We start from the raw sequence: 27,995 nt of genomic DNA on the forward strand, positions 1-27,995 counted from the left end.
CCTTGCTAGTACGACGATAGATTCTCATAGCTTTTGGTGTTCTGAAAGTATGCTTCAACATAACAAAATTTGGTAGTATATCATGGTCCCGGCATCTTAGGAGATCTTAGTAGATTACGACGCAAGAAGGTGTGTCTTATTTCCTCTCTCACTTTTCTCCTAAGATGCCGGGACCATGATATACTACCAAATTTTGTTATGTTGAAGCATACTTTCAGAACACCAAAAGCTATGAGAATCTATCGTCGTACTAGCAAGGCGCTACTGATAGAGAGGATACAGCAGACTCGTAAGCGGTTGGATTCAGTCTCGAGGGAGTTACTACAGCTGCATCTACGCCTCTCAAACTTCGTAGATGAGGAATTATGGAAGGTGTTTGACCGTATTACTGCAGTGCAAGCCAACAACATATTTGATCAGGTTAGGGGCAGGCATATTTCCAAATATGAAAGGTTATGTCAGAAGCAGAAACCACATGCCATTAGACACGATTCCAACAAAGTTGTCGTAAATTTATCCAGTATGCCTTTGAATGAAACCCAAAAGGCAGTTCTCGCTAAAGGTCTCAACTTTGCTGTAGCGCCTAGAAGAATTCCAATTGAGGAACTTATTACATCTATAGAATCCTCGGTACATAACCTCACACCTGAAGAGGCTGAGGAAGTTAGACAAGAATGTTCCAAAGTTCTCAAGACCGCTAATCCACCTAAGTCCAACTTAAAACAAGGTGAAATCCGGGCGCTAAAAGATCTAAGGGACAATTCTGATGTAATCGTTCTCCCCGCTGACAAGGGTAACGCGACGGTGGTGATGGATAAAGATGAATATGACAACAAGATCTCGTCCTTGTTAGCTGATCCTATATACAGGATTAACAGTCGTGATCCCACAACTCGCTACTCAAATATGACCGTCAAATTGGTCAAGCAATCTTCTATTCCAGAAGATACAGCAAAGAGTCTCCTTCCAGGGGATGCTATTCCTCCGAGACTGTATGGCCTTCCCAAAATACATAAGGAGGGTGTTCCTCTTAGGCCTATTGTCAGTACGATTGGTTCCCCGACATATGCCCTTTCGAAATATTTAGGTAGTCTTCTTCAACCACGCCTAGGTAACACCCCTTCATATATTAAGGATTCCACACACTTCATTGAGAAGTTAAAAACTATATCACTTCAGCCAGGCGATATCTTGGTGAGTCTCGACGTGGTGTCCCTGTTTACGAGAGTACCTGTTGACGGTGTCATGTCTCTCATTAATGATATCTTTACTGAAGAGATCGCTAGGCTTTTCTATCACTGCATGACCTCCTCCTACTTTCTATGGAATGGGAAATATTATGAACAGACAGATGGTGTGGCCATGGGAAGTCCTCTCTCTCCTGTTGTGGCCAATTTCTTCATGGAAAACTTCGAAGAGAAAGCTTTGTCGTCGGCACCTTGCAAACCGAAGATCTGGTGGCGATTTATGGATGATACGTTCGTCGTATGGACGGAAGGTGAAGACAATCTTGGTCACTTTCTGGATCACCTTAATCGCCAGCACCCTTCCATTTGTTTCACCTTGGAAATGGAATCTGACGGCAAGATACCTTTTTTGGATGTTCTCGTCACCAAGAAAGAGGATGGATCTCTAGGACACAGCGTGTATCGTAAGCCCACACACACCAATAGATATCTCCACGCAGATTCTCACCATCACCCTGCCCAGAAACATGGCATCCTTAGAACTCTGACTACCAGGGCCAGGAGGATTTGTGAAGCGTCAGATCTACAAGAGGAAATTAACACCTTGAGAACCACCTTTGAGAGCAACGGTTACAGCAGAGCTTTGATCTCAAGGGTTCTGAAATCGGCACATAATCGGACGTCTGTTAAGAAAAAAGATGTAAAAGGAACTGCTTACCTACCTTACATACATAACACGACGGATCGTATTGCTAAAATCTTACGCAGGTACCAGGTACGAACTGTTTTTGGAACATCAGTTAAGATTAGACAACTCCTGCGACCAACTAAGGATAGTTTGCCTAAATTACAACAACCTGGTATCTACAGAGTTCCCTGTACTTGTGGCAAGGTTTATATTGGGCAGACTTCGAGAACGGTGTGTACTCGCATCAAAGAACATACTAGATGTATCAGACTCAACCAACCTGATAAATCAGCTGTTGCTGACCATGCCCTAACACCTGGTCATGATGTCTTGTTCCAAGAAGTGGATGTTCTTGCCCGTATAAAGCAATATCGCCCAAGAATTATCAGGGAGGCGGTTGAAATACGTAAACATCCAGATAATTTCAACCGCGATACAGGTTACAACCTCAGTGAATCATGGCTACCTATAATCAGAACCATTAGAGAGTAATGCTCTGCTGCCACTATTCATTGTCTCTAGCATTGGGCTAAAATGGCGTCCCCTTTACATCTTTGGGCACCATTTGTAGCTTCCTTGTTGCTTTCTCCTAGCAACCATCAATACGTCGTTTCTCTTCTCTTTGGTCTCCTGATGAAGAAAGGCAAGGTTCCTTTTGAAACGTTGAGTGTGTTTTATAATTATTTACACGGCATAAGCCCAAAAATAGAACTCATGAATAGACAAGCTTCTTGTTTCCCTCTGTCTCTCCCTCTCTATCTTCTGTTACTGTTTCCAACTCCTGACAATCTTCTACTGAATCTCTGAATTCCCTACTAAATACGTTTGCTTTCTCAGTATCTGTTAAATAGTGTTCACTCCCTTCTCCCACCATTGTAGGAATTTGGATTCCTTTTCCTTTTTGATTCCTGATATATGAATACAGCTTTTTCCATTTCCCTTTGTGATCATTACCCTCTTGAAGTATGTCATTCATATAATCCTCTTTTGTTTCCTTTTTCACTCTATTCAGTTCCCTCATTAGCTGTTTTCTAGTTTCTCTACTCTCCCTACCTTCTTTGATTTTCCTATTTACTATTCTACATTTTCTTTTTAGTTTCCTTATTTCCCTTGTATAAGAAACAGGGTCTGAGGTCATTTTACCCTTCTTAACAGGTACAAATCTCTTCTCTCCTTCCCAAATGATTCCTTTAAATTTAGCCCAAAGTGTATCCACATTACTCCCTTCACTTATCCAACAACTGAATTGTGATTTAAGGTAAGTCCCAAATTCATCAACTTCAGTTTTTCTGTACAATTTCTTGTCTTGTGTGACCCTCTTATTAAGCCTTTTTGGTACCAGTCGTACATCCATTATTACAGCCTTATGGTCACCTATTCCTTCAATTACCTCAGTTTTATCAACAATTTCGCATGGTTTAACCAAGAATACATCTAGTAAGTTATTGAGATGAGTCGGTTCTTGTACTACTTGTGTATATCCTCCCTCCCAAATTAACTTATTTGCCAGTTCCTGTTTATGGGCTTTACTTGCAGCTCCATTCCATTCAACTTCAGGCAAGTTTAGATCTCCCCCAATTATTACCATATCATTATTATTGTTTTTATGAGTATAATCTATTATTTTCTCAAATATTTCCATGTCTCTTTCCTCTCTTCCAGGCCTATATGTTCCTGTAATTCCCACCTCCTTCATATTATCACAAACTAATTTTATCCCTAATATTTCATCCCTTTCATCGGTAAACCATTCATGTGAACAATAAGTTTCCTTCACCAGAATAAACACACACACACCCCCCCCCTCACATTTTATCTCCTTGGTCTCTGCGATAAACTGTATACTCTTCTGGAAATACTTCTCTATTACCCACCCCTTCTCTCAACCATGATTCCACTCCTATCACCACATCAGTGTCATAAGATTCCATCAATGTACTGAATTTTAATTGTTTATTTACTACACTGGAAATAGAGCTCTGCAAACCTGCCTCATTTTCCTGTTCTATCCTGCTTACTTCATGCACTACGGGCTTCCCATACCATCCTGTTGCGAAGCACAGGCTGTCTTCACCATTCGGCCTGGCACCACACCGCATATTTCCTGTCCCGTCCCACATCCAGATACTACCCATCCTTCATATTTTTATGGTGATGGAACAAACAGGATTGGGCAGGCAGGTATTGTTTTGAGGCAAAGAGAAATTTGGATGTGAGACCTTCTACAATTCCTCACATTTGTTCTGTATGAAGAGTTTTGTTATTTATTTTAGCTGTGAATCCATATTCCCATCCCATTATAACATTTAATATGTTAGTTGAAGGTTGTTTGAAAACAGATTCTTGCACAATGTTCATGCCAGGGATGGCAAACATTTACCGGCTAGCGTGTCAATTAAGGTCTTGTTTATTACTTTTTACTGCTTAGTGTGCCATTGGTTATTTTACTTTAAAATCCTCATGAAACCTCTCATTTGAATTCATTTAGGTATTAGATTTCATTACATATAAATCCACTGAATATTTTATTTTTCACACATCACTATTTATTTATCGTATGATGAAAGGAGGAATATCAACTATTTACAAAATATGTACAAAAATACACACACATACACACACTCTCAAGTTCATAAAATTATTCACAATACTATGTCCAGATGGTTAATGCACTCAACGGCTTCTTGTGTTAGGTTGTGGAGATCCTCCATTGAGCCTCTAAACGCTCTGAGGGGACATTCAAGCAGTACATGATCCATGGTTTGCTGTTCTTCACCGCAGTCGCAGTGAGGAAAGGACTTCCATCCCCACTTGCTCAGTATTGCTCCGTATCTTCCTTGACCAGTCCTTTTCCTATTCAGTACACACCACTGTCATCGATGTGAATGAAAGCCTGCGGGCTGCTCCCAAGGAATTTTAATTAAGTAATGATGTGTCAGAGAGTTTTGGCTCTGCCACTGATAGTTCCATGCATCTAGTATTTTGAAGTAATTGTCTTGCAGATTGATTGCTGTTCGCCATGGTGATTTTCTGGACTTTAATCGCTGCGGTAATAATACTGGACAGTCTGACTGTATTGGTAAAAGTGGATTGTTTTCAATTTTCTTCCATGTGTTCAGCAATGACTGAGATATTCTTAGGGGTGGGGGTGGAATGTTACTTAGAACCGATAGCCAGTGCGTGTTAGTAGATTGAATACATCCTGTAATGAGGAGCATTGCTTGATTGAGCTGTGTGTCAATTACACTAGCCTGCAAAAAAAACCCTGTTTTGTGCGGTAGAAACGAAAATAGGTGGGCTTTATGAATTTCTTAATGCAGAATTCGAGAAAAAAATTAGTTTTGGCATATCACGTCTGGTTTAGTGGCAATTTTACAAAATGTTATTTTGTTCTTACATAAAATTGTTGATACTTAGTATTGATTAAATTATATATATTAAGAGTTAATGTAAATTTCAGCTTGCAAAACGTAATCGTGTTTTGCATGCATTAAATACACATAAATGCTGCTTTGTAAGCAAGTAGATGGTTTGTATTATATTTTTAGTGTATATTGAAATTCGTGAAACTGAAGCATAAAGTGCATATTTAGTTTCGGCTGTACAGTTGCTTTTAAATTAATATAACCGTACCTTGAATAAAAATGAAATGGTTAAACATACATTATGTGCAGGTTAGATTCACACATCCGTCTTTTCCCGTTTTCCGTGGAATTTCCAGGTTTTTGAAGTTCTTGAATGATCTCTAAAAGGGTCGTCTCTTGCAACCAACCAACAGTAATCAGCCATCATATTCACATCCCAACGTCCCTGATAGCGTCGTTTTGCATCTTTGAGATCCTGGTGAAACCTTTCACCTTGTTCTTCACTGACAGCTCCTAAATTTGGAGGGAAATAATCCAGATGCGAAGCTAAGAAATGAAGCTTAAGGCTCATATTACAACCGAGTTCCTTAAACTTTACCAACATTTTCCTTACAATTTCTTTGTATTGAGGGTCCTTAATGTTGCCAAGGAATTTAGTCACTACATCTTTAATGCGTTTCATGCCTCTTTCTCAATTTTGGTCATCATGTCTGTGAAATTTTTATCCTTCATCAGTTTACGAATCTGTGGTCCATCAAATACACCCTCTTTGATTTTTGCATCTGATAATGAGGGAAATTTAGTGGATACATATTGGAAGCATGGGCTACTGTTATTTAATGCCTTGACATACTGTTTCATCAATCCTAATTTGATGTGCAAGGATGGAAGTAGAATTTTTTCACGGTCAATAAGACTTACATTCAAGACATTTTTGGATCCTGATTGTAGTTGTTTGCTTTCTAGCCAATTCACGGTATCCCAGTGTTTATCCCGTGCCCTGCTCTCCCATTCGCATTGGAAACAGGGACATTTTGTATAGCCTTTTTGTTGTCCCAGCAACAATCCAATGATCTTCAATTCACTGCAAATTTGCCACCCATGCTTGTGATATTTAATTTTTTCAAGCACCAACTTGAAGGTCTCGTATGTTTCAGACATTTTTGTGGAGTGTGCAAGTGGTACGGATGCCAAAACATTTGTATTATGAAGCAAAGAGTTAATAAAAACACACCAGTTACTAGGATCATACTCTTTCTCTCCCAATTGATGTAGAAGATTTGAAATATCCTTACAAAATACAAGTTCATTTTGTGAGTATAATACTTGCTTTATCAGTCCATCATAAACATTGCATAAGGGCTGGGGCTTTTAACACGTCTGTTTATTCAAGTGGTCACCCTCAACTGTCTTATCTTCAATCCTACATACCTTGCGGTCTATTGGGTATCTAGGGGAGTTTGTTATGAATTTACCAGGAAACCCCCAACTACAAAATGAAAATTTAGACAGCAATAAACCTACAATAAAATGCAAACAGTAACAAATCAAATCACATAATTGTATTCTAAAAAAACGTTGCGCGAGAACATGTCTCAACATTACATCTTACGAATTCAAGCAGGTACTAAAACACCGAATTGCATCAAAACTAGACGTGAGAGGAAAAAATAGCATCATTTTCAGAATCAGGGCAGCGATTTTCATAAGAATTACATATTTTCTATTTTACCACAAAATCATGTTCGCTAGTGTTATTTTAGTGTGAGCACTGTTTAACCATTTAGAACAGTGGTATTCTGCAACCGAGTATGAAAGAGCCAGAGCTGTGGATCTAAGGACTGATGCATTGGCACCCCAGGTGGTCCCTGTTAACTTCTGTAATATGTTGTTACGGTTTTAATTTTAGCTGCTACATTCTTGAGATGCATTTTGTATGTCAGTGATATCTCCAGAGTCACCCCTAGGTATTTAGGGTTACTGCAGTATTGGAGAATCTCATCTCTAAAACTGACTGTAGGATTGTAATTTGCATGTCTGTTCCACAGATGGAAAGTTGATTCAACTGTCTTTTGAGGATTCGGTCGTAGAGAATTATGTTCGAAGTAATCATCCAATATCTTCAGATCTGATGATAATATTGCTTCAGCTTCAGCGAAGCTTTGATCCTGGGCTATCAAGGCAATATCATCAGCGTAAATAAATTTCTTGGACGTGGTATTTGGAAGATCGTATGTGTACAAATTAAAAAGGAGTGAAGCCAGCACAGAGCCCTGTGGGAGCCCATCATTTATTTTCTGCACCCTACTTGTAGAGTTTTCTGAGAACACTTGGAAATACCTATTGTTTAGCATATTGCATATTAGAGTGGTTAGTTTCCGACAAGGGATGACACTAATGAATTTGAGCAGCAGTTTGTCATGCTAAACGGTATCATAAGCAACAGTTAGATCTAAGAAGACACCCATGCTTATCAACTTCTTCTCAAAGCCCTTTTCGATATGAGTTGCTACTGCTAGCACCTGTTCCTCACATCCTCTTCCTGGTCTAAATCCAGCTTGTTCTATAGGGACAACCTTGTTGGTGGCTGAGGAGATTCTATTGTGGATCAGTCTCTCTAGCAGCTTGAGTGTGACACTAAGGAGTGCAATGGGGCAGTAGTTTTCAACTTTTGAAGGGTCTTTGTTTGGCTTTAGTATAACAATAATGTTGGTTTTATTGAATAGTGGAGGCAGATGACCTGTTTCTACAATATTGGAAAAGAAGGTGTTCAACCATCTGACAGTAGCTGGACCACAGTCTAACAGAAATTCAGGGTAAATGCCATCAACACCTGCTGCCTTTCCAGGCTTCATGCACTTTGTAGCTTCTATAGTCTCTTCCAGTTTAAATGGGGCAGATGACTCAAATGATTGTGGAGCTGACCTTTTTCCTTTTATTCAATTGATGTCTGACTTCTCTTATGATATGTTTTTCCTTTCTTGACTTGGAGGTAGTGATCAGGCCTTTCAGCTGGAGTGAGTATGGTCCAAGGATTCTACAGTTTCTTGCCATTTATTTTGTCTGTTTTCATTTAGTGATTGTAGAAGGACAGAGGCAGTTGCAGGATCACCATTGACTTCATATTCCTTGAGAAGCTTTTCGCTGTCTTAATTCCAGCCGGGGATGTACTCTTTGCGGTAACCTCTTGGTATGCATCGTTTTGCTGCACCTTTTAGTATACCAATAAATCTGCTATAGTTGTTGAAAGTGGGTTTTATCCATATTATATTAGTCAGTCTGCTTTGAAAATTCTGTCCAATTTGCTTTGTTGAAGTTCCATCATGGTCTCGGGTAGGAGATGATAATGGGTATGAACAGACCTGTCTGGAGAATTACTGGCCGGTGCTGGCTGTGAGGGAACCTGGCTAGTACTGTGCGATGTACCTCATTGGGAACGTTTGGAGATTGTGTAGTGAAGCACAGGTCAGGTGTATAGCCATGATTCCATCGTGCAGAGATAAAAGTTGCCTTATCTTTAGCATCATAAACGAGTTTGAGGTTTTCTGTATCCATCCAGTCAACAAGTTTTTGTCCATTTTCATCACACTCCTGATATCCCCAGAGAGTATGATGACTATTGAAGTCTCCAGCGATGATGCTTGGATGTTGTAGTGAGGGTAGGGGTGGTGGTTTGTATAAGTTGATTATTGTCAGGTTACCCATGTTAACTGTTGCTGTAAAGACATTGTCATCTGAAATTGATGGCAGGACTTTGTAGTTGCTGATGTTATTTCTTATATAAGTTGCTAATCCATATTTGGGATGATTGTTTGTAGCCACAAGCTTAAACCCTGGAATCCTTCCTCTGCTGTAAAGCTGTAAGTCATCTTCAGCATGGGTTTCTTGGAGTAAGATGACGTCAATTTGATGATTCTTCAAGCTTTTGGATAAATATTCACATTTTGCTCTGCTTATACCCTCTGCGTTGAGTTGCTAAATTTGTATTGATGGTCCAATCTTACGAACTTGAAGGTCCTGAGAAGGACCTATTCGGGTATTAATTCTCTTTAATCTTTGACCGAGAGGTCGTTTAAGACAGTTTGGTCTCATCGTGATTATTGTTGCTCGCTTTGCACCACCCTGGGACACATGCAGAGTAATGAAGAGGTAAATTCTGCAGACATGAGCAACAGTGGACCCCCCCAAACATCACTGAAAATTACATTTTTTTTAAACCAGTTAAGTTTTAAGAATAAGTTATATTTTTGCTTTAACATAATAAAATGTGTTAAAAATATGGCCATATTATTAACTGAGACATACTTCTTTATTAAAGGATAATGTAAAAATATGCTTTGTTGCTAGATTTTCAACTATTTATTACATGTTAAAAACATTAAAATATGTTGGTATGTTGTCTGATGTGCCAGAGAAGTCGCTTCCATGTGTCACGTAATGTGTGTGTCATATGTTCGCCATCTCTTCTCTATGCTGTTAAAACTGCTGCACAGTTTTTCATAAACACATAACATAGTATCAATTCTGCTCACACATTCCGCCATGTCCTGCACTTAAGCCCACAGAAGATTTGTCCCAGCCCATCCCATCCCGTCCTGTTCTGTTTCCGGCACTAGCCCGCTCTCTTTCAGCCTGTCCCATCCAGCCCCTGTGGAATAACTGGCTGTATCAGGACAATCCCATCCCCACAATGGGAGTGGACAGGATACTAGATCTTCCCACATAGACCCTACAAGAAGCTCTCTCTATATTAATTTGTGTCACAATTTATTGTTTTTAATCTATATTCTGGCTGCTACCCAAATACTTCATAAGTTTGACAGATGATTTACTTTAATGTAACATATTCTTCAAACAATTAGTGTTTGCTTTATACTGTATGCTATACGTCCAGTGCAGATTTCTCCTGCCAAGGAATCTTGCTGGTCAGGGAGTCATAGATGTATGATACATAGCTGGAACAATTCCTTTGAATGTGCATACAATCAACTTCATAGTGATTCCATATTTACATATACCATCATAAAAACTTTGTATTTATTCATCCACCCAGTCGGTACAAATATATTTTACCATTTAAATTGCAAACTAAACATTCATTTTTTCAGTTTTAAATAGCAAAGAGCATGTTATTATGTGCTTATATACATTGATCAGACTTCTTAACATACAATAACATGGGACTTGCAAGATAATATTTTACTGTTTTTAATACATAAATTTTGACCCCTTAATCATAATATGAAATGTAGCTGAAGATGGTCCAATGGACTGACATGTCGTACTGAATTTTTAAAAGAATGTGTGTCTAGTTCAAAATTTAAATTGAAAAATATATTTGTATTCACTAGGTGGGCAATTAAATATGGAGTTTTATATGATTCTTTTAACTTGGGTGTGACATTATGTGAATACAGGGGTGTAACATTCGACGTATGTGGATGGAAATGATTTTTATTACATATCAGCATTGCTTACAGGTAGTTATTAGGCCATGTCTATGTGAGCGTTTCACCCCAGACATGCCATTTGGGTTCATCACTTCGACTGGTACACCTTTCCAAGAAGCTACTTAGCAGTGGCAGATGGTCCAACAATCATGCTGAGTTAGCAGATAAGGATATCTAATGTGCTAAGAAAGAAATGATTCTCCAATTTCAAAAATATGTACTCGCCATCAAGGTACAGTGCCATTTAAGACATTCTCGCGTTGTTGGAAATTACTATCAGTATAACCAAGTTATACCATAACCCAGTCTGTTTCTGTTATTTTTTACTGTGCAGCCCTGAAAGCCGTAATTGACATTGCATCCGACTGGGGAAGACAAACTTTTGATAATGGAGAATCATTTCTCCTGTAGCAGGTTAGTAATCCTAATTTGCAAACTCGGCGAGATTGTTAGATGATGTGCCACTGCTAAGTAGCATCTCAGAAAGTCGTGCTTGCCCAACTGACAAGTCCAAATGGCACTACCAGGGCAGAACACCACACACACATGGACTAAAAATCCAGTCTATTGCTGTTAATTTTTTAATCCATGACTGTGAAGGCCTTAATTGGGAATGGTTTTATTTAGCAAAGTTCAGTTTGACATATTTTGCTGAGTCTGATGACAAAAATATATAATTGTTTTTCGTTACAATAAATAGTATTGAACAGGTGGAAACCTATTTAACTTTTGTTTTACGTTATATTGCTCTTCAATACATAATATGACATTTATTACCTATGAAGTCTTAATAGGAAATGGGCATGGGTGGGAAGAAGAAAACCTGACTCATAACCCCCTCCCCTTTTTTTTTTTACCACACCCTTGAATTATTGGTTCATTGGCTGAATGTTCACTGTCAAGGTCTTTGGTTCAGACAGTGCCAGGTTGATTTCCGGCTGCATCGGGGATTTTAATCGCATCAGATTAATTCCTCTAACTTGGAAAGTTTGTGTTTGTCTGAACGCTTTAGTTTTCATGCACGCACAGCACACCACGCTACCAACCTCCACAGAAATGCATAATATTGAATGCATCCCTTTACAAAAGGTTGGCTTCAGGAAGGGTATCCAACAGTAAAACAGAGCGAAGTCCATTTGTGTAGCTTCCAGAGTGCGGGATTACTACTACTACTACTACTACTACTACTACTACTACTACTACTACTACTACTACTAAGCTATGGTACAAAAATCATTAAATAATTTATAAGTAGATAAATAGTCCAGTAAAGCAGAAGTCAGAATGAAAAAATCTGAATTGTCTCCGCCGCAGGCTTTAGTGGCACATTCATGAGAAATGTGCTTCAGTGTCTGTCTATTGGCACCAGAATCATACTGCAGAGAAAGTAATCTATTCCAACTGCACAATCATCATCGTAGGCATTTATTTGTCAGCGAATATATAGTAAATAAATAAAATGTCATTTGGACGTATTAATTGTGTCATCTCAGATGGCTGAACAGTCCGATTCTGGATGCACAAATTTTATTGCAGTGACAGCACACACTAGTTATTGCAGCAGATGGTTGTGTAAGAACACCATCCCTCGCATTCGCTCGTTCTTTCCTGCGGTTCCTCCTCTCAGCTTCTGATCTTCTCTTATCTTGTTCTAGATGTTCAACTCCATTGTATACAATGCTACGCCATTTGGGCCTATCCTCGGCTATAGTTTCCCAGTTGACCATATCAGTAGGACACTTGTTGAGATTACACTTTAGAACATCCTTATATCGTTTAAGCTGCCCTCCATGGTTACGCTGGCCATTCTTCAGTTGGGTATGTGTAGTCCGTCAGCGATACCGCTGGTGGGATCCTCAACAGCTCTGCCATCAACTGTCATAGATGGCCTAGGCATCACTGAAGAGGCGTACTAGGGAAATGAGGAGTGAGGTAGTTTCCCGTTGCTTTCCTCACCGAGCCAGAGTTGCTATTACGTATCAGTCTGCCAAGCCCACTGAAATGCATGCACCAACCGACCCTATGAGCAACATTTTCACACCATTCATAGCAGGGACTGGCTTCATAAGGATTGGCATTACTAGCATCGCTCATACCTCAGTCACTTTCATATTGTCAAAGCCAAGGATAAGACAGAGACAGATCTATGAAAGTAACAAAATTGCTCTAGCCTATACCAGAAGACATAGTGCACTGTAAACACTAGGTCCTGCCAGCAAAGGCATCTTCAGTTGGGAGTATAGGATTTTCTTTGGTAGGCGTATATCTTACATGCAGACAATATGATCAGCCTAACCTTACTAAGAGTCAGCACAAACACCATGGCAAACAGTTTACAGTTGTCATGCCATTGTTGAACTAGGTCAAAATTCTCAGAAACTAGCCTCTGTTTGCAGTGGAGAACGTCTAAATTTAGCCTGTGGAGGGATGCATCAGTTACATCACCATGAATAGGAAGGGCTTGATTTAGATGTGTCCTGTATGATTCTTTAATCAGAGCATTATACCTATGGAGGTGTGGTGGAGGAATATGAATTAAAACTGAAAGCCACTGAGTAATGATGGATTTAATGGTTCTGGAGATAAGCAAGAAAGTGTTTTTAATTTGGTCATCGATCTTTTGTATGTGAGAATTGTTTAGCCACACAGGAGCTCAGTATTCACCTGCAGAAAGAACAAGGGTGTAAGGTAAAGTGATTAAGAACAAGAATAGGTCTCTTCAATGTTACACTGCAATCATGATCCACATGGTAGAAGTTAAAAAGCATATTCAGAAAGGAAGTTCTGTCTGGCTATTCAAAAAATTAAAAATGGGAGTAAATTTTCATATACAGTGTGAGCCTCAGTTGAGTTGCTGGTTATTCTCTGTGCAGTGTCTGGATGATTGGTTGATTCAAGAGCTTTCTCACCCACATAGCTTGCCCAGTGATGCCATGGTCTCAGCTACTCTATGGTAAGCTTCCGTATAGCGTACAACGTGATCGCTTCTTATTGATTGATTTAGTGCATTTCATGACCTTTGAATTAAGAGATGAGAAGCATATTTTCATGTGCCGTAGATTTTGTAATGCAATTCACACCAAAATTTTAAAGATACAGGAGGCTGAATTGCACAGAGTGAACCGGAATATCATTGCACACTACAGCATTTGTCTACAGGCTAAGAGAGAGCATTTTCAATACTTACTTTAATGGGGTAAGTTTTATTGCTTTTCTGTCTGTTTTTCAATCAGATTATCGATTCATCAAAGTTGATGGGTTTTCTACAGGTATACAGAAACACTGTGATGGTACCATGGACAGCAACCTTTGCGGAACTCACCCTGTATTTATCCCATTGGATTCTACATCTGGTGCCTTAAATTACTGTTATAGTTCCCATCCTTGTTAACACAGCCATCATAAAGGGGCATCACATGTTTACAGTTTCTTTAAGGTTGTCACCTTTGACTATCAGAGTTTTCAGATATAAAATCCCTTAAAACATCACCTAGTGCTAAATCTGGATTGTAAGAAAGATGATCTATTTCTTCCAAGGTTGATGACATGATGAGGTATTGGGTTGAAAAGGCTGTATGAATTTGAATGTTGCAATTAAGAAATACGGCAGTGAAAACAAGTTTGTCTTTTGTTCTAAATTTCTTCATAAATTAATGTTTTGTGTGTCACACTGCAGACTCTTGGTGAGCAGCATAACCTCTTATTTGTTCTAAATAATGGGTACATGATCGTGCTAGTTCAAACAATTTCTTGAATTGTATACGTATTGGTACTTGTTGGAGATGATATGTGTACCCCAGCACAGACTGCTTCTTTGATCCATGTCTCATCTTCTCTTTTTAAGCTCACAGATGAGTAAAAGAGACTGGTATTTGAAAAATCAAAAGAACAGTTATGAAGACAGTAACTTAAATAGTATTGTTTTTAAGCGTGTCAAAGTTAAAAGATCTCAAGCATCATTGGCTGTAACTCGATCCTAGTATGTATAACTTCCTGTATACATTGAGCAGTTCAACTCGGTTTATGGATGTGTTTGCGACGACTAAACAGACCAATCCTGGCATAAAACATACGCCCACACAAATCACACTAGATGGATGCAGGAGGGCAGGGTTGTAATTGACGGAGTTTTCTTGCTTGTCGCTTAGCCTCTTGATGTCTGTGATGTTCTCTTTCAAACAAATTGACAACGGTGGATGTAGTGTTCCGCCACAGTGAATGGTCCACAGCACATTCTTCCCATGTCTGTATATTTATACCAGTTGTCTTCATGATGTGTTTCAGCTGGTCCTTAAAACGCTTAAGAGGGGCTCCGTGAGGTTGACTGCTAGAGCAAATTTCACCATAAAGAATTTGGTGGGGAAGCCTGGTGCGGTGAATATGGCCTAACCATCTCAGTTGATGAGTGATGATTGTTGCCTTAATGCTATTTAGCTGCGCTTTGTTGAGAACTGTGTGTGTTGATCACATTATCCTCCCACTTAACATTCAAGATGTATCTCATTTGCTGTTGGTGGAAGCGCTCTAGTTTTTTGACATCATGGCGATAGTGTGTCCAAGTTTCACAGCCATACAGCAGTGTAGAAATGAAAACAGCTTTGTACACCATGAGTTTGGTATGCAGTTTTACATCGTTATTTATGAAGACTCTGTGCATTAACCATCTGAATGCTGCATGAGCAGCCCCAATCCTTTTGTCAACATCTTGTTCGCAGGTACACCGTTTGGACAAAATGCTTCCAAGATATGAAAAGTGATCAACCTGTTCCAGTGTTGTGTCTAAGATGAAGATACTGAACTCAGGAAGAGTTAATCCTGGGGCAGCTTGTACAAGTACCTTCAGGGTTTTTATTTCGCATTAATGGCAAGACCAAAGTGATCACATGCAATTTTTAAAGCAGTTGACTGACTGTTGTAGTTCTGCAGGTGTTAAGAGCACGAGATGCGGTGTCATCGGCATACTGCAGTTCTGTCACTTGGGTAACCAGAGTATGTCTTTGTGAGTGAAGTCTTGTCAGATTGAAAAGGCCTCCATCAAAACAAAATTTAATCTCCATGCCTAAATTGTTTGCAGATTATTTATGCGGCATGGCAGCCAGGTACAGTGCAAAGAGTGTAGGAGCAAGCACACAGCCTTGGGAATGAATCTGATACTGAGTTACCATGAAGAACTTTTCCAGACATGCCATCATGAAGAGCTTGAACCAATTCCACATAACATTCAGGACATCCAAAATGTCTCAATACTGTCCACATAGCAGATCTTAGTACTGAATCAAAGGCGTTTTCCAGATCATAGAAAACTAAATACAGAGGCTGCTGTTGCTCTCTGCATTTTTTGTGGAGTTGTCTAGCACAGAAGATCATATTTGTTGTGCCTCTGGAGGTTCGGAGACTACATTGAGACTCAGGCAAAATCCTCTCTGAGATAACTTGGAGCCGGTTTAATAGAATTTTTGCGAGAATTGGAGGCACGATTTAGAAGCATAGAGAAATGTTCCTTCCAACACACTTAAAATTTCTCCACCGAGCTCGATAGCTGCAGTCACTTAAGTGCGGCCAGTATCCAGTAATCGGGAGATAGTGGGTTTGAGCCCCACTGTCGGCAGCCCTGAAGATGGTTTTCCGTGGTTTCCCATTTTCACACCAGGTGAATTCCGGAGCCATGGCCATAAGACATATATATATATATATATGCCTTGTAAATACGGTACTGTATATAAGCACACTATGTAGAATGTAATTGTATATTTGAATAATGTAATTTTAAGTGGTGATGTAGGCACTTTCGTGTATGTGGGCCTATGCTCTTTCTCCATTCACCATCCATAAATTGTACCTACAATTAGTGGAAAATAAATAATAATATGTCAGTGCGATGTAAAGCAAATAGCAAAAAAAAATCTCCATTATCAGTTAAAATGATGGCGTTGTCAGCAATCTTCAGTGACCCCGATGAAGATCGAATTGGATCATATATCTCCTTTTCAGGTCACGGGCATCAGATAGTCTTTGCAGTTCTTCGGCTTTTTGTTGCCACCATTGATTCTTGATTTCCCTAATTTGTGCCTGACATTTCCCTTTAAGTTCCAAGAAATGTGATTTCTTCACATTGGGAGATGGATCTTGAAGATAGGATAGATGGGCTTCCCATTTGGCATTGATCAGACATTTAATTTCTTTATTATTTTCATCAAACCAGTCTTGTCTTTTTTTTTCTCACAAAACCAATTACCTCAGCTGACTCAGTGATGACCTTCTGAAGTGTGGCCCACTCCTGATTTGTACTATCACTGCTGACTGTATGACTAGCCAGTTTGTTTGAGATTGCATTTCTGTAATGTGTAGCATTCTCAAGCATGGTGGTATGACAATAGCATACATTAGTAACAGTAGTTAATTATGCACTTGGAAGGTCTGCAAAGAGCATAATACATAAGAAAATGATTGCTTCATGTGTGCAATAGTTGCTTGTTTATTTACATTAAACTCCATGATGACCAGCTGTGCATCTATATCTCAAAACATTTCCACTAATGTCCCTATAAGCTGAGAAAATATTTGAATATAAATCCTATTTATATCGTGGTTCTGCTAAACAAAATATCTGAAAGTGCCAAAATGTTGAGTGTTATATATTTCAAAATAAAACTTTGAAGGTGCTCAAATACACAAGCCTATGGTTATTTCATTAATATAGTTTCATTGTATGCATGTTTGGTGGAAGTATGTTAGAACATAGGTTGAATTACACAAATATTGGGATCCTCTTTTGTAGTAGTCCAACACTAGGGATTATGCTCAAGGAAAAAAAAAAAAAAAAAAAAGGAAAAAGGAGGAATACCAGGAATTTGCTATGCTACTCTGCTTATTCTTTAGTTTAGACAATTAAAGAATAACTCAATATTAGCATAATTCTTGATAGATATATGAAAGACATGGAACGTAAAGTGTCCAGGAATGTTGCAGGTTCAGTCTCTTTCACTACGTGCAGATCTTGCATTGTTATGGAACATTTCCATCATTTGAAGTAATCTACTTAGTGTTATTCAATGTCTCTAGGATGCTCATGAAGGAGAGGTGCATGCTGTAAAATGGAGCCCAGTGGATAGACCTATGGTAGCCACAGGTGGAGCAGATCGTAAAGTGAAACTGTGGGATATCTCCAAAGGTAAGATGCACCAAGGTTATTTTCTGGCAAATATTCACTCATTCTTCTAACGATAATCAAAATTGTCATGTAAGAAAAACAATATTTCATCAGTTACCTTATGAGAATTGGGGAATGTATGTGAGGTACTGAGCAAGTTGGTCGTGCAGTTAGGGTCACACAACTGTGAGCTTGCATTCAGGAGATGGTGGGTTCAAATCCCACAGTTGGCAGCCCTGAAGATGAATTTTTGTGGTTTCTTATTTTCACACGAGGCAAATACTGAGGCTGTACCAAAATTGAGGCCACGACCGCTACATCCCAATCCTTCCTCACCCTTCCATCACCGAAAACCTTTGGTGTATTGGTGCAACGTTAAACTACTAGCAAAAAAATCTATCTGAGGTTGCTGATTTATATGAATGTCTGGATACATTTAACTAATATTGTTCATTAAGCAATATTTAACAATAAATATAACAACGAATAAAAATAAACACTCGGCAGTTGATGCAGTAACTAGCACAGAATTTCTTTTTTTGCAATTTGCTTTATGTTGCACTGACACAGTTATGTTTTATGGCAATGATAAATGGGAAAAGGCTAGGAAGGTTTTATGGCGATGATGGAATGGGAAAAGGCTAGGAGTGGGAAGGAAGCGGGCATGGCATTAATTAAAATACAGTCCCAGCAAGGACGCCCATGCCCGGAGGCAAGGGGGGACATCCCCCTCCCCTGCTCTCAGCGAAAGGAAAAATTATAATGTAGTCAGGTGTTTTCTTTCAAGAAAATGATTTAAAAGTCGGTATTACGTAGAAGTGGTAGGGGATACCGTGGGTGGTATTCTACCATGGAATACAAGTCGCCATTCATCTTCCAAAATATTAAAAATACTACATACCCCGAAGTCTAGGCGCCACCTACAGACTATCGTATGGGCGCCCATGAGCCCCAGTATATGCCTGGCATAAAAATGGGAAACCACAAAGAACCACCTTCAGGACTGCCGCCAGTGGAGTTCAAACCTACTATCTCCCAAATATAAGCTCACAATCAATCAATCAATACTGATTTGCATTTAGGGCCGTCGCCCAGGTGGCAGATTCCCTATCTGTTTCCTAGCCTTTTCCTAAATGATTTCAAAGAAATTGGAAATTTATTGAACATCTTCCTTGGTAAGTTATTCCAATTCCTAACTCCCCTTCCTATAAATGAATATTTGCCCCAGTTTGTCCCCTTGAATTCCAACTTTATCTTCATCTTCATCTTCTCGAGCTGTCAGCGGAGAGATGGCGTGGAATGACATTAGTAGATGAAGAAGTTTGAGTGGCATTTATAAAAGTAGGAAAGATCACAATATGAAGATAAATTTGGAATTCAAGGCGACAAACTGGGGCAAATATTCATTTATAGGAAGGGAATTAGGAATTGGAATAACTTAACGTTCAATAAATTTCCAATTTCTCTGAAATCATTTAGGAAATGGCTAGGAAAACAACAGATAGCGAATCTGCCACCTGGGCGACTGCCCTAAATGCAGATCAGTATTGATTGATATTGATATAAGTATCACATACCACTTAGTCGAGCATCTCTCCTTCTTTCTCTCAACTCTACCCAACCCATACTTTGCAACATTTTTGTAACGCTACTCTTTTGTCAGAAATCACCCAGAACAAATTGAGCTGCTTTTCTTTGGATTTTTTCCAGTTCTTGAATTAGGTAATCCTGGTGAGGGTCCCATACACTGAAACCATACTCTAGTTGGGGTCTTACCAGAGACTTTTATGCCCTCTCCTTTACATCCTTACTACAACCCCTAAACACCCTCATAACCATGTGCAGAGATCTGTACCCTTTATTTACAGTCCCATTTATGTTATTACCCCAATGAAGATCTTTCACCAGGCGAGTTGGCCGTGCGCGTAGAGGCGTGCGGCTGTGAGCTTGCATCCGGGAGATAGTAGGTTCGAATCCCACTATCGGCAGCCCTGAAGATGGTTTTCCGTGGTTTCCCATTTTCACACCAGGCAAATGCTGGGGCTGTACCTTAATTAAGGCCACGGCCGCTTCCTTCCAACTCCTAGGCCTTTCCCATCCCATCGTCGCCATAAGACCTATCTGCATCGGTGCGACGTAAAGCCCCTAGCAAAAAAAAAAAAAAAAGAAGATCTTTCCTTATATTAACACCTAGATACTTACAATGATCCCCAAAAGCAACTTTCACCCCATCAACGCAGTAATTAAAACTGAGAGGACTTTTCCTATTTGTGAAACTCACAACCTCACTTTTAACCCCGTTTATCATCATACCATTGCCTGCTGTCCATCTCACAACATTTTCAAGGTCACGTTGCAGTTGCTCACAATCTTGTAACTTATTTATTACTCTATAGAGAATAGCATCATCCGTAAAAAGCCTTACCTCTGATTCCACTCCTTTACTCATATCATTTATATATATAAGAAAACATAAAGGTCCGATAATACTGCCTTGAGGAATTCCCCTCTTAATTATTACAGGGTCAGATAAAGCTTCACCTACTCTAATTCTCTGAGATATATTTTCTAGAAATATAGCATCCCATTCAGTCACTCTTTTGTCTAGTCCAATTGCACTCATTTTTGCCAGTAGTCTCCCATGATCCAGCCTATCAAATGCTTTAGACAGGTCAATTGCGATACAGTCCATTTGACCTCCTGAATCCAAGATATCTGCTATATCTTGTTGGCATCCTAAAAGTTGAGCTTTAGTGGAATAACCTTTCCATAAACCGAACTGCCTTCTATCGAACCAGTTATTAATTTCACAGACATGTCTAATATAATCAGAAAGAATGCCTTCCCAAAGCTTACATACAATGCATGTCAAACTTACTGGCCTGTAATTTTCAGCTTTATGTCTATCACCCTTTCCTTTATACACAGGGGCTACTATAGCAACTCTCCATTCATCTGGTATAGCTCCTCCGACCAAACAATAATCAAATAAGTACTTCAGATATGGTACTATATCCCAACCCATTGTCCTTAGTATATCCCCAGAAATCTGATCAATTCCAGCCGCTTTTCTAGTTTTCAACTTTTGTATCTTATTGTAAATGTCATTGTTATCATATGTAAATTTTAATACTTCTTTAGCCTTAGTCTTCTCCTCTATCTGGACATTATCCTTGTAACCAACAATCTTTACATATTGCTGACTGAATACTGCCTTTTGAAGATCCTCACATACACACTCCCCTTGTTCATTAATTATTCCTGGAATGTCCTTCTTGGAACCTGTTTCTGCCTTAAAATACCTATACATACCCTTCCATTTTTCACTAAAATTTGTATGACTGATTATGCTTGCCACAGCTGTGCACGCTTAACCGCATGGCCAACTCGCCTATTGAGAAAGGTTACATTCTCAGACAAAACCATAACTGTGCTGAGCATGAGGACATTGCACACACGCCGCAGATGTGCCAATGCCCTCTTTCTTTATAAGTGTCTGACGAACAGAGTGGATTGCTCAACATTACTGGAGCTGATTCAATTACATGTTCCTCGTCGAAATACTAGGCAAAGGTATATTTTTCATCTGCCTAAAGTGAGAACTGTGGCTTGGGCTAACTCATGGCTTGTGAGGGCACTTACATCACTGAATGAGGTGGGTGAATCAGTGGACCTTTTTTACTCACCCCCATCTAAAATCAGATATGCCCTAATGACCTTATGAATGTACGGCCCTATCTGTAAGATATGTAAATGCGCGCGGCTTTGAGCTTGCATTACATGTAATAAATATCATTTTTGGTCCGTATTGATGATATTTGATTGAAATAATAACATTAAGTTATTTATAAGACCACCTAATCAATACAAAATCGTCTTGGATGATTTACATAAATTTGTTAGCTAATAGTGGTACATGTTTCGCCTTCCCTGAAGGCATCATCAGCCATAGTCTTAACCTTAAATTAAAAATAAGCGTCTAAATAACATGTAGTAATGAAATGAATTTTAAAATCTTGAAGAGATTTGAAGTAAAATAACATTAAAAATAACAATGATGGTTTGAAAATACAATGTGATGAGATACAATAGTGGAAGTATTAACAAAATTAACATTAGAAGGCTGCTAAAATAAGTACAATGGATAAAACAACAGATTGTTACACAACAAGTAGTAAGATTGCATAAAAGTAAAGTTGATAGTCTGGCGGTTATAATTAGATGATGGCGAAAAATCTTATATAATCAAAGTAAAGAAGAGAGAATAAAAGTCAAAGTTAGTCGAGAGATCCGAAGTTAATCATGATCTTGAAGATAAAAGACGAAAGTCAGATGCATATGGAGAAGTTGTAGAACACGTTGAGGATATGAAGTTGGTGAATAGAAGTTGAAGAACAGTTTCAAATAGGATCACTATGGACCATCTCAAAATTTTGAAGTGATGTTCAAATGTTGCAAATTGTGAGCTTGCAGATATTCAAGTTGAAAAAGCATATAAAAGTGGAATCTGTAAATGGAAGCAAGAAACGTAGAGTTAATTGTGTGAAAAGATATTTGAAAAATATTGAAGTAGAATCGTATGCACTTACTATTTGACGGTGACAAAGATAGCTTGCAAAATTATGAGTTAGAAGTATTTGCAACAGTAGACTTCTTGCTACGTGTGTTATAACTGTAGTTTTGTGCTGGAGGGGGATCTGTTTGCGTTGACGTAACTATTGGAGGGGGGCTGCTATTGGTGGGAGGGAAGGAAGAGAGTGTATTACTGCGCGTGTTGTAACGGTGTAAGGCTATTGGAGGGAGCGATGTTACGGTGGGTGTGGCTATGGGTTTATTGGTTGTATTTGAATTAGAGGTACTAGCGCCGGGGGGAAGGGAGGGGGGTATATTAGCTGTAGGGGAGGTGGGAACTCTAATTGATGTGAGGTTGAAGATTTTTAAGAATTTGTTGGTGAGGGAAGTTGATTCTCGTAATAAAATAAGAATCTGTTCATACAAGGGGCTTTTTTTATCAATAGTGTCATTTAGATTTTTATCTTTATTAAAATGTTGGTCGAGGAAAATAAATAAGTTTTCATATTCTGTCATGAGTTTGCTTTTATCGACTCTTTTTAGGATATGGAGGTCTTGTTCTATTGTGGTGAATTTATGCCCGGTGTTCCTCATATGGTTGGCCATTGCGGAGAATTTGTTGTGTCTTTGGGCATTGTAATGCTCGGCGTATCTGGTAGAGAAGCTGCGGCCAGTTTGGCCAACATAAGAAAAATTACATGTAGAGCATTTCAATCTGTATATTCCTGATCCAGAGTAACTATTGTCTGTGATGTTAATAGAGTTGTGATTGAAGAATAAATTACGATTAGTGTTTTTTGTTGTGTAGGCTATTTTTATTTTGTGCTTCATTAATGAATTGGTTATCGGGTAAATGCTATGGTTAGTGAACGTGAATTTAGCGTATTAATTTAAAGAAAGAATTACTATTCATCAAGGAAATAGCTAAATTCAATGGATTTAACACGAGTATGATTGATAAAATCATCAATAAAACCAAACTGAAACTAGCTACCAATTTAACTCCATTAAAACCCGTCAAACCAAAATACGCTAAATTCACGTTCACTAACCATAGCATTTACCCGATAACCAATTCATTAATGAAGCACAAAATAAAAATAGCCTACACAACAAAAAACACTAATCGTAATTTATTCTTCAATCACAACTCTATGAACATCACAGACAATAGTTACTCTGGATCAGGAATATACAGATTGAAATGCTCTACATGTAATTTTTCTTATGTTGGCCAAACTGGCCGCAGCTTCTCTACCAGATACGCCGAGCATTACAATGCCCAAAGACACAACAAATTCTCCGCAATGGCCAACCATATGAGGGACACTGGGCATAAATTCACCACAATAGAACAAGACCTCCATATCCTAAAAAGAGTCGATAAAAGCAAACTCATGACAGAATATGAAAACTTATTTATTTTCCTCGACCAACATTTTAATAAAGATAAAAATCTAAATGACACTATTGATAAAAAAAAGCCCCTTGTATGAACAGATTCTTATTTTATTACGAGAATCAACTTCCCTCACCAACAAATTCTTAAAAATCTTCAACCTCACATCAATTAGAGTTCCCACCTCCCCTACAGCTAATATACCCCCCTCCCTTCCCCCCGGCGCTAGTACCTCTAATTCAAATACAACCAATAAACCCATAGCCACACCCACCGTAACATCGCTCCCTCCAATAGCCTTACACCGTTACAACACGCGCAGTAATACACTCTCTTCCTTCCCTCCCACCAATAGCAGCCCCCCTCCAATAGTTACGTCAACGCAAACAGATCCCCCTCCAGCACAAAACTACAGTTATAACACACGTAGCAAGAAGTCTACTGTTGCAAATACTTCTAACTCATAATTTTGCAAGCTATCTTTGTCACCGTCAAATAGTAAGTGCATACGATTCTACTTCAATATTTTTCAAATATCTTTTCACACAATTAACTCTACGTTTCTTGCTTCCATTTACAGATTCCACTTTTATATGCTTTTTCAACTTGAATATCTGCAAGCTCACAATTTGCAACATTTGAACATCACTTCAAAATTTTGAGATGGTCCATAGTGATCCTATTTGAAACTGTTCTTCAACTTCTATTCACCAACTTCATATCCTCAACGTGTTCTACAACTTCTCCATATGCATCTGACTTTCGTCTTTTATCTTCAAGATCATGATTAACTTCGGATCTCTCGACTAACTTTGACTTTTATTCTCTCTTCTTTACTTTGATTATATAAGATTTTTTGCCATCATCTAATTATAACCGCCAGACTATCAACTTTACTTTTATGCAATCTTACTACTTGTTGTATAACAATCTGTTGTTTTATCCATTGTACTTATTTTAGCAGCCTTCTAATGTTAATTTTGTTAATACTTCCACTATTGTATCTCATCACATTGTATTTTCAAACCATCATTGTTATTTTTAATGTTATTTTACTTCAAATCTCTTCAAGATTTTAAAATTCATTTCATTACTACATGTTATTTAGACGCTTATTTTTAATTTAAGGTTAAGACTATGGCTGATGATGCCTTCAGGGAAGGCGAAACATGTACCACTATTAGCTAACAAATTTATGTAAATCATCCAAGACGATTTTGTATTGATTAGGTGGTCTTATAAATAACTTAATGTTATTATTTCAATTTGAGCTTGCATCCGGGAGATAGTAGGTTCGAATCCCACTATCGGCAGCCCTGAAGATGGTTTTCCGTGGTTTCCCATTTTCACACCAGGCAAATGCTGGGGCTGTACCTTAATTAAGGCCACGGCCGCTTCCTTCCAACTCCTAGGCCTTTCCTATCCCATCGTCGCCATAAGACCTATCTGTGTCGGTGTGACGTAAAGCCCCTAGCAAAAAAAAAAAAAAAGAGATGTAAATATGTAAATGTTACTAGATGTAGTTTAATAATGTAATTTATTTAAGGAGATTGAGTTTTATTTATTTTATTTATTTAAGGTTTTGTAAATATGCATATAAAAAGGTCTCTAGATTTAGGTTGAACTTGGTTATTAGGAAATTTACTTAAGGTGTATTTGTTGTATATTATGTTTTATTGAATCATCTTTAATTGGGAAAATAACCTGTTGATGATAAATTAATTCTATTAATCATACCAAAGGTGTAAACTAAATGTCTCTATTATAGATTATAATAACACAGTGACTATCAGATCTGGAGGAGTATACATGCATAAAGCAAATTATTTTATTCATACAGAGCAAGTTGGCTGTGCAGTACAGGTTTTGCAGCTGCGAATGTGTTTTCGAGAGTTAATGGTTTCAAACCGCACCGTTGGCAACCCTAATATTGGTTTTCTATGTTTCCCATTTTCATACCAACAAGCAAATGTCTGGGCTATACCTTTATTAAGGCTATTGTTTCTACCTTCTCTTTCCGGTGTCACCTGTGTGTGTTGTTGTATCACTAATCAGCAACAAAAGAAATTCTAGGCAGAGAATTATAATAATAATATAATGTAAATAATAATAATACTAATAATAATAATAATAATAATAATAATATATTATAATATTATATAATATTATATATTATTGCCGGATGCCCTTCCCGACACCAACCTATATGAAGGGATGTAATCTATATTATATAATATATTATAATATATTATTATTATTATTATTATTATTGTTTGTTTGTTTGTTTGTTTGTTTGTTTGTTTGTTTGTTTGTTTGTTTGTTTGTTTAAGCTAGACCTCAGACACACTACTTTGAGTAATGACAATTTTGTGTGGTTATTGCTGGCCTGGTGCAGCCCTTGTAAGGCAGACTCTCCGACCGGGTGGGTGGCATCTGCCCAAAATTGTGTGGTGGGGGATAGTGTTGTTTGTGATGTGTGAGTTGCAGGAATGTTGGGTTTAGCACTAACACCTAGTCCTTGAGCCAAGAGAATTAAAGACAGGGCCACCCAAACATTTTTACATGCAAGGCCAGTATGTAACTCGAGCAATTGGTAGTAGGCAAATTACCAGTTTAACAAAATTACGTAAAATTTGATGCTTTTCAGAATGTCAAAATGCAAAAGACATTCTAGCTATTATTTTGAAATGAATTACTGTTGTGTTTTAACCAGTGTTACAAAGCTTGGGGCTGTAGGTGTAAAAGTGCTTGCAAAATTACTCACCCAATGAAAAGTGAAGAACTGGTATTTTGAAGTTAATGTCTGTAAAAGTTGTTGTAATTCTTCTTCTTTCTGGCTTTTTCCAAATTTTCTTGAGGTCAACATGTGTGTGCATTTGGTTCAGTTTTATTGCCGGATGCCCTTCCCGACACCAACCTATATGAAGGGATGTAATCTATATTACATGTTTCTATAGTGGTTGGCAGTCTGGTATATTGTATGCAGATGAGAAATGAAATGGCGTGTGGCTTTTAGTGCCGGGAGATCCCAAGACGGGTTCGGCTCGCCAGGTGCAGGTCTTTTGATTTGACAACCATAGGCGACCTGCACGTCGTGATGAGGATGAAATGATGATGAAGACAACACATACACCCAGCCCCCGTCCCAGGGAAATTAACCAATGATGGTTAAAATTCCCGATCCTGCCGGGAATCGAACCCGGGTCTCCTGTGACCAAAAGCCAGCACGCTAACCATTTAGCCATGGAGCCGGACATTGTATGCAGATAAAGAGAAGTGAATTGTAATGAACACAAACACCTAGTCCCTAAACCAGAGGAATTAACGATACGTAGTTAAAATCCACAGCCCAGCCAGGAATCGAATCTGGGCCTTCTGAACTGAAGACTAGTATGTTGACCATTCGCTCAAGGAGCCAGATGGAATAAATACATTAATTATATATTTTTTTGGGACAGTTCCTTTGCCTTTACATCATTTTCATGCCCATTAAATTTATCAACATTGTGAGTTTGCTTTAGGTAGATAGATTTATATATCATCAACAGGATTGTTCCCAATTACAGATGATTCAATAAAACATTATCTACAACAAATACACTTCACACACCAGGCAAATCCTGGGGTTGTACCTTACTTAAGGCCATGGCTGCTGCCTTCCCAATCCTAGCCTTTTCCCATCCTTGCATTGCTGAAAATGTTAGTGCAATGTTAACCACTAGGAAAGGAAAAGCCCTTAAATAATACACTAGCAGAAAATGAATCCTACCTACAAGAAGGCATTAGTTTAGAGGAATGCAATTTAAGCTAAGCAATCGTAACATATTCGTTTGATTAAAGTTTCCAGGTCACAGGTTCAATTATGCACAAGAAGATATGTGACCATGGTGGTACATTAATAACCACTGTATTCACCAGGATTTTGAATGCAAGCATGCAAATTTGTATGCATTGTGTCATACAAGTGCTGTATGTCATTTTATGGGATGGAGTTCCGTGCCTGTTGCAATTTGTCAGTCAAATGAACAATAGTTAATGCTGGTATTGGATGACACTGAATTTGTCATCTCATACTTGCACAATGACTGAAAGTTCTGGTGATCTTGCAGGCAAAGGCAGCTGGTCAACACACTGTAGAGCATGTTGGGTAACAGCAGCAGTATGAGGATGAGCGTTATCCATTT

The 27,995-nt window shown here is 38.5% G+C and overlaps 1 protein-coding gene across 2 annotated transcripts in view; it reads left to right on the plus strand.

Moving 5' to 3' along the window:
- LOC136878923 (autophagy-related protein 16-1) overlaps positions 1-27,995 on the plus strand; it is a 415,189-nt gene that overhangs the window by 185,779 nt on the left and 201,415 nt on the right. For both annotated transcript variants that reach the window (XM_067152540.2, XM_067152549.2), the window contains one exon: positions 17,753-17,861. In XM_067152540.2, the coding sequence (XP_067008641.2) occupies positions 17,753-17,861 (109 nt within the window). The remainder of the gene's footprint in view (positions 1-17,752; positions 17,862-27,995) is intronic.

Source organism: Anabrus simplex, chromosome 1 (genome assembly GCF_040414725.1).
Source record: "Anabrus simplex isolate iqAnaSimp1 chromosome 1, ASM4041472v1, whole genome shotgun sequence".
In the NCBI taxonomy this organism is placed as follows: domain Eukaryota; kingdom Metazoa; phylum Arthropoda; class Insecta; order Orthoptera; family Tettigoniidae; genus Anabrus; species Anabrus simplex.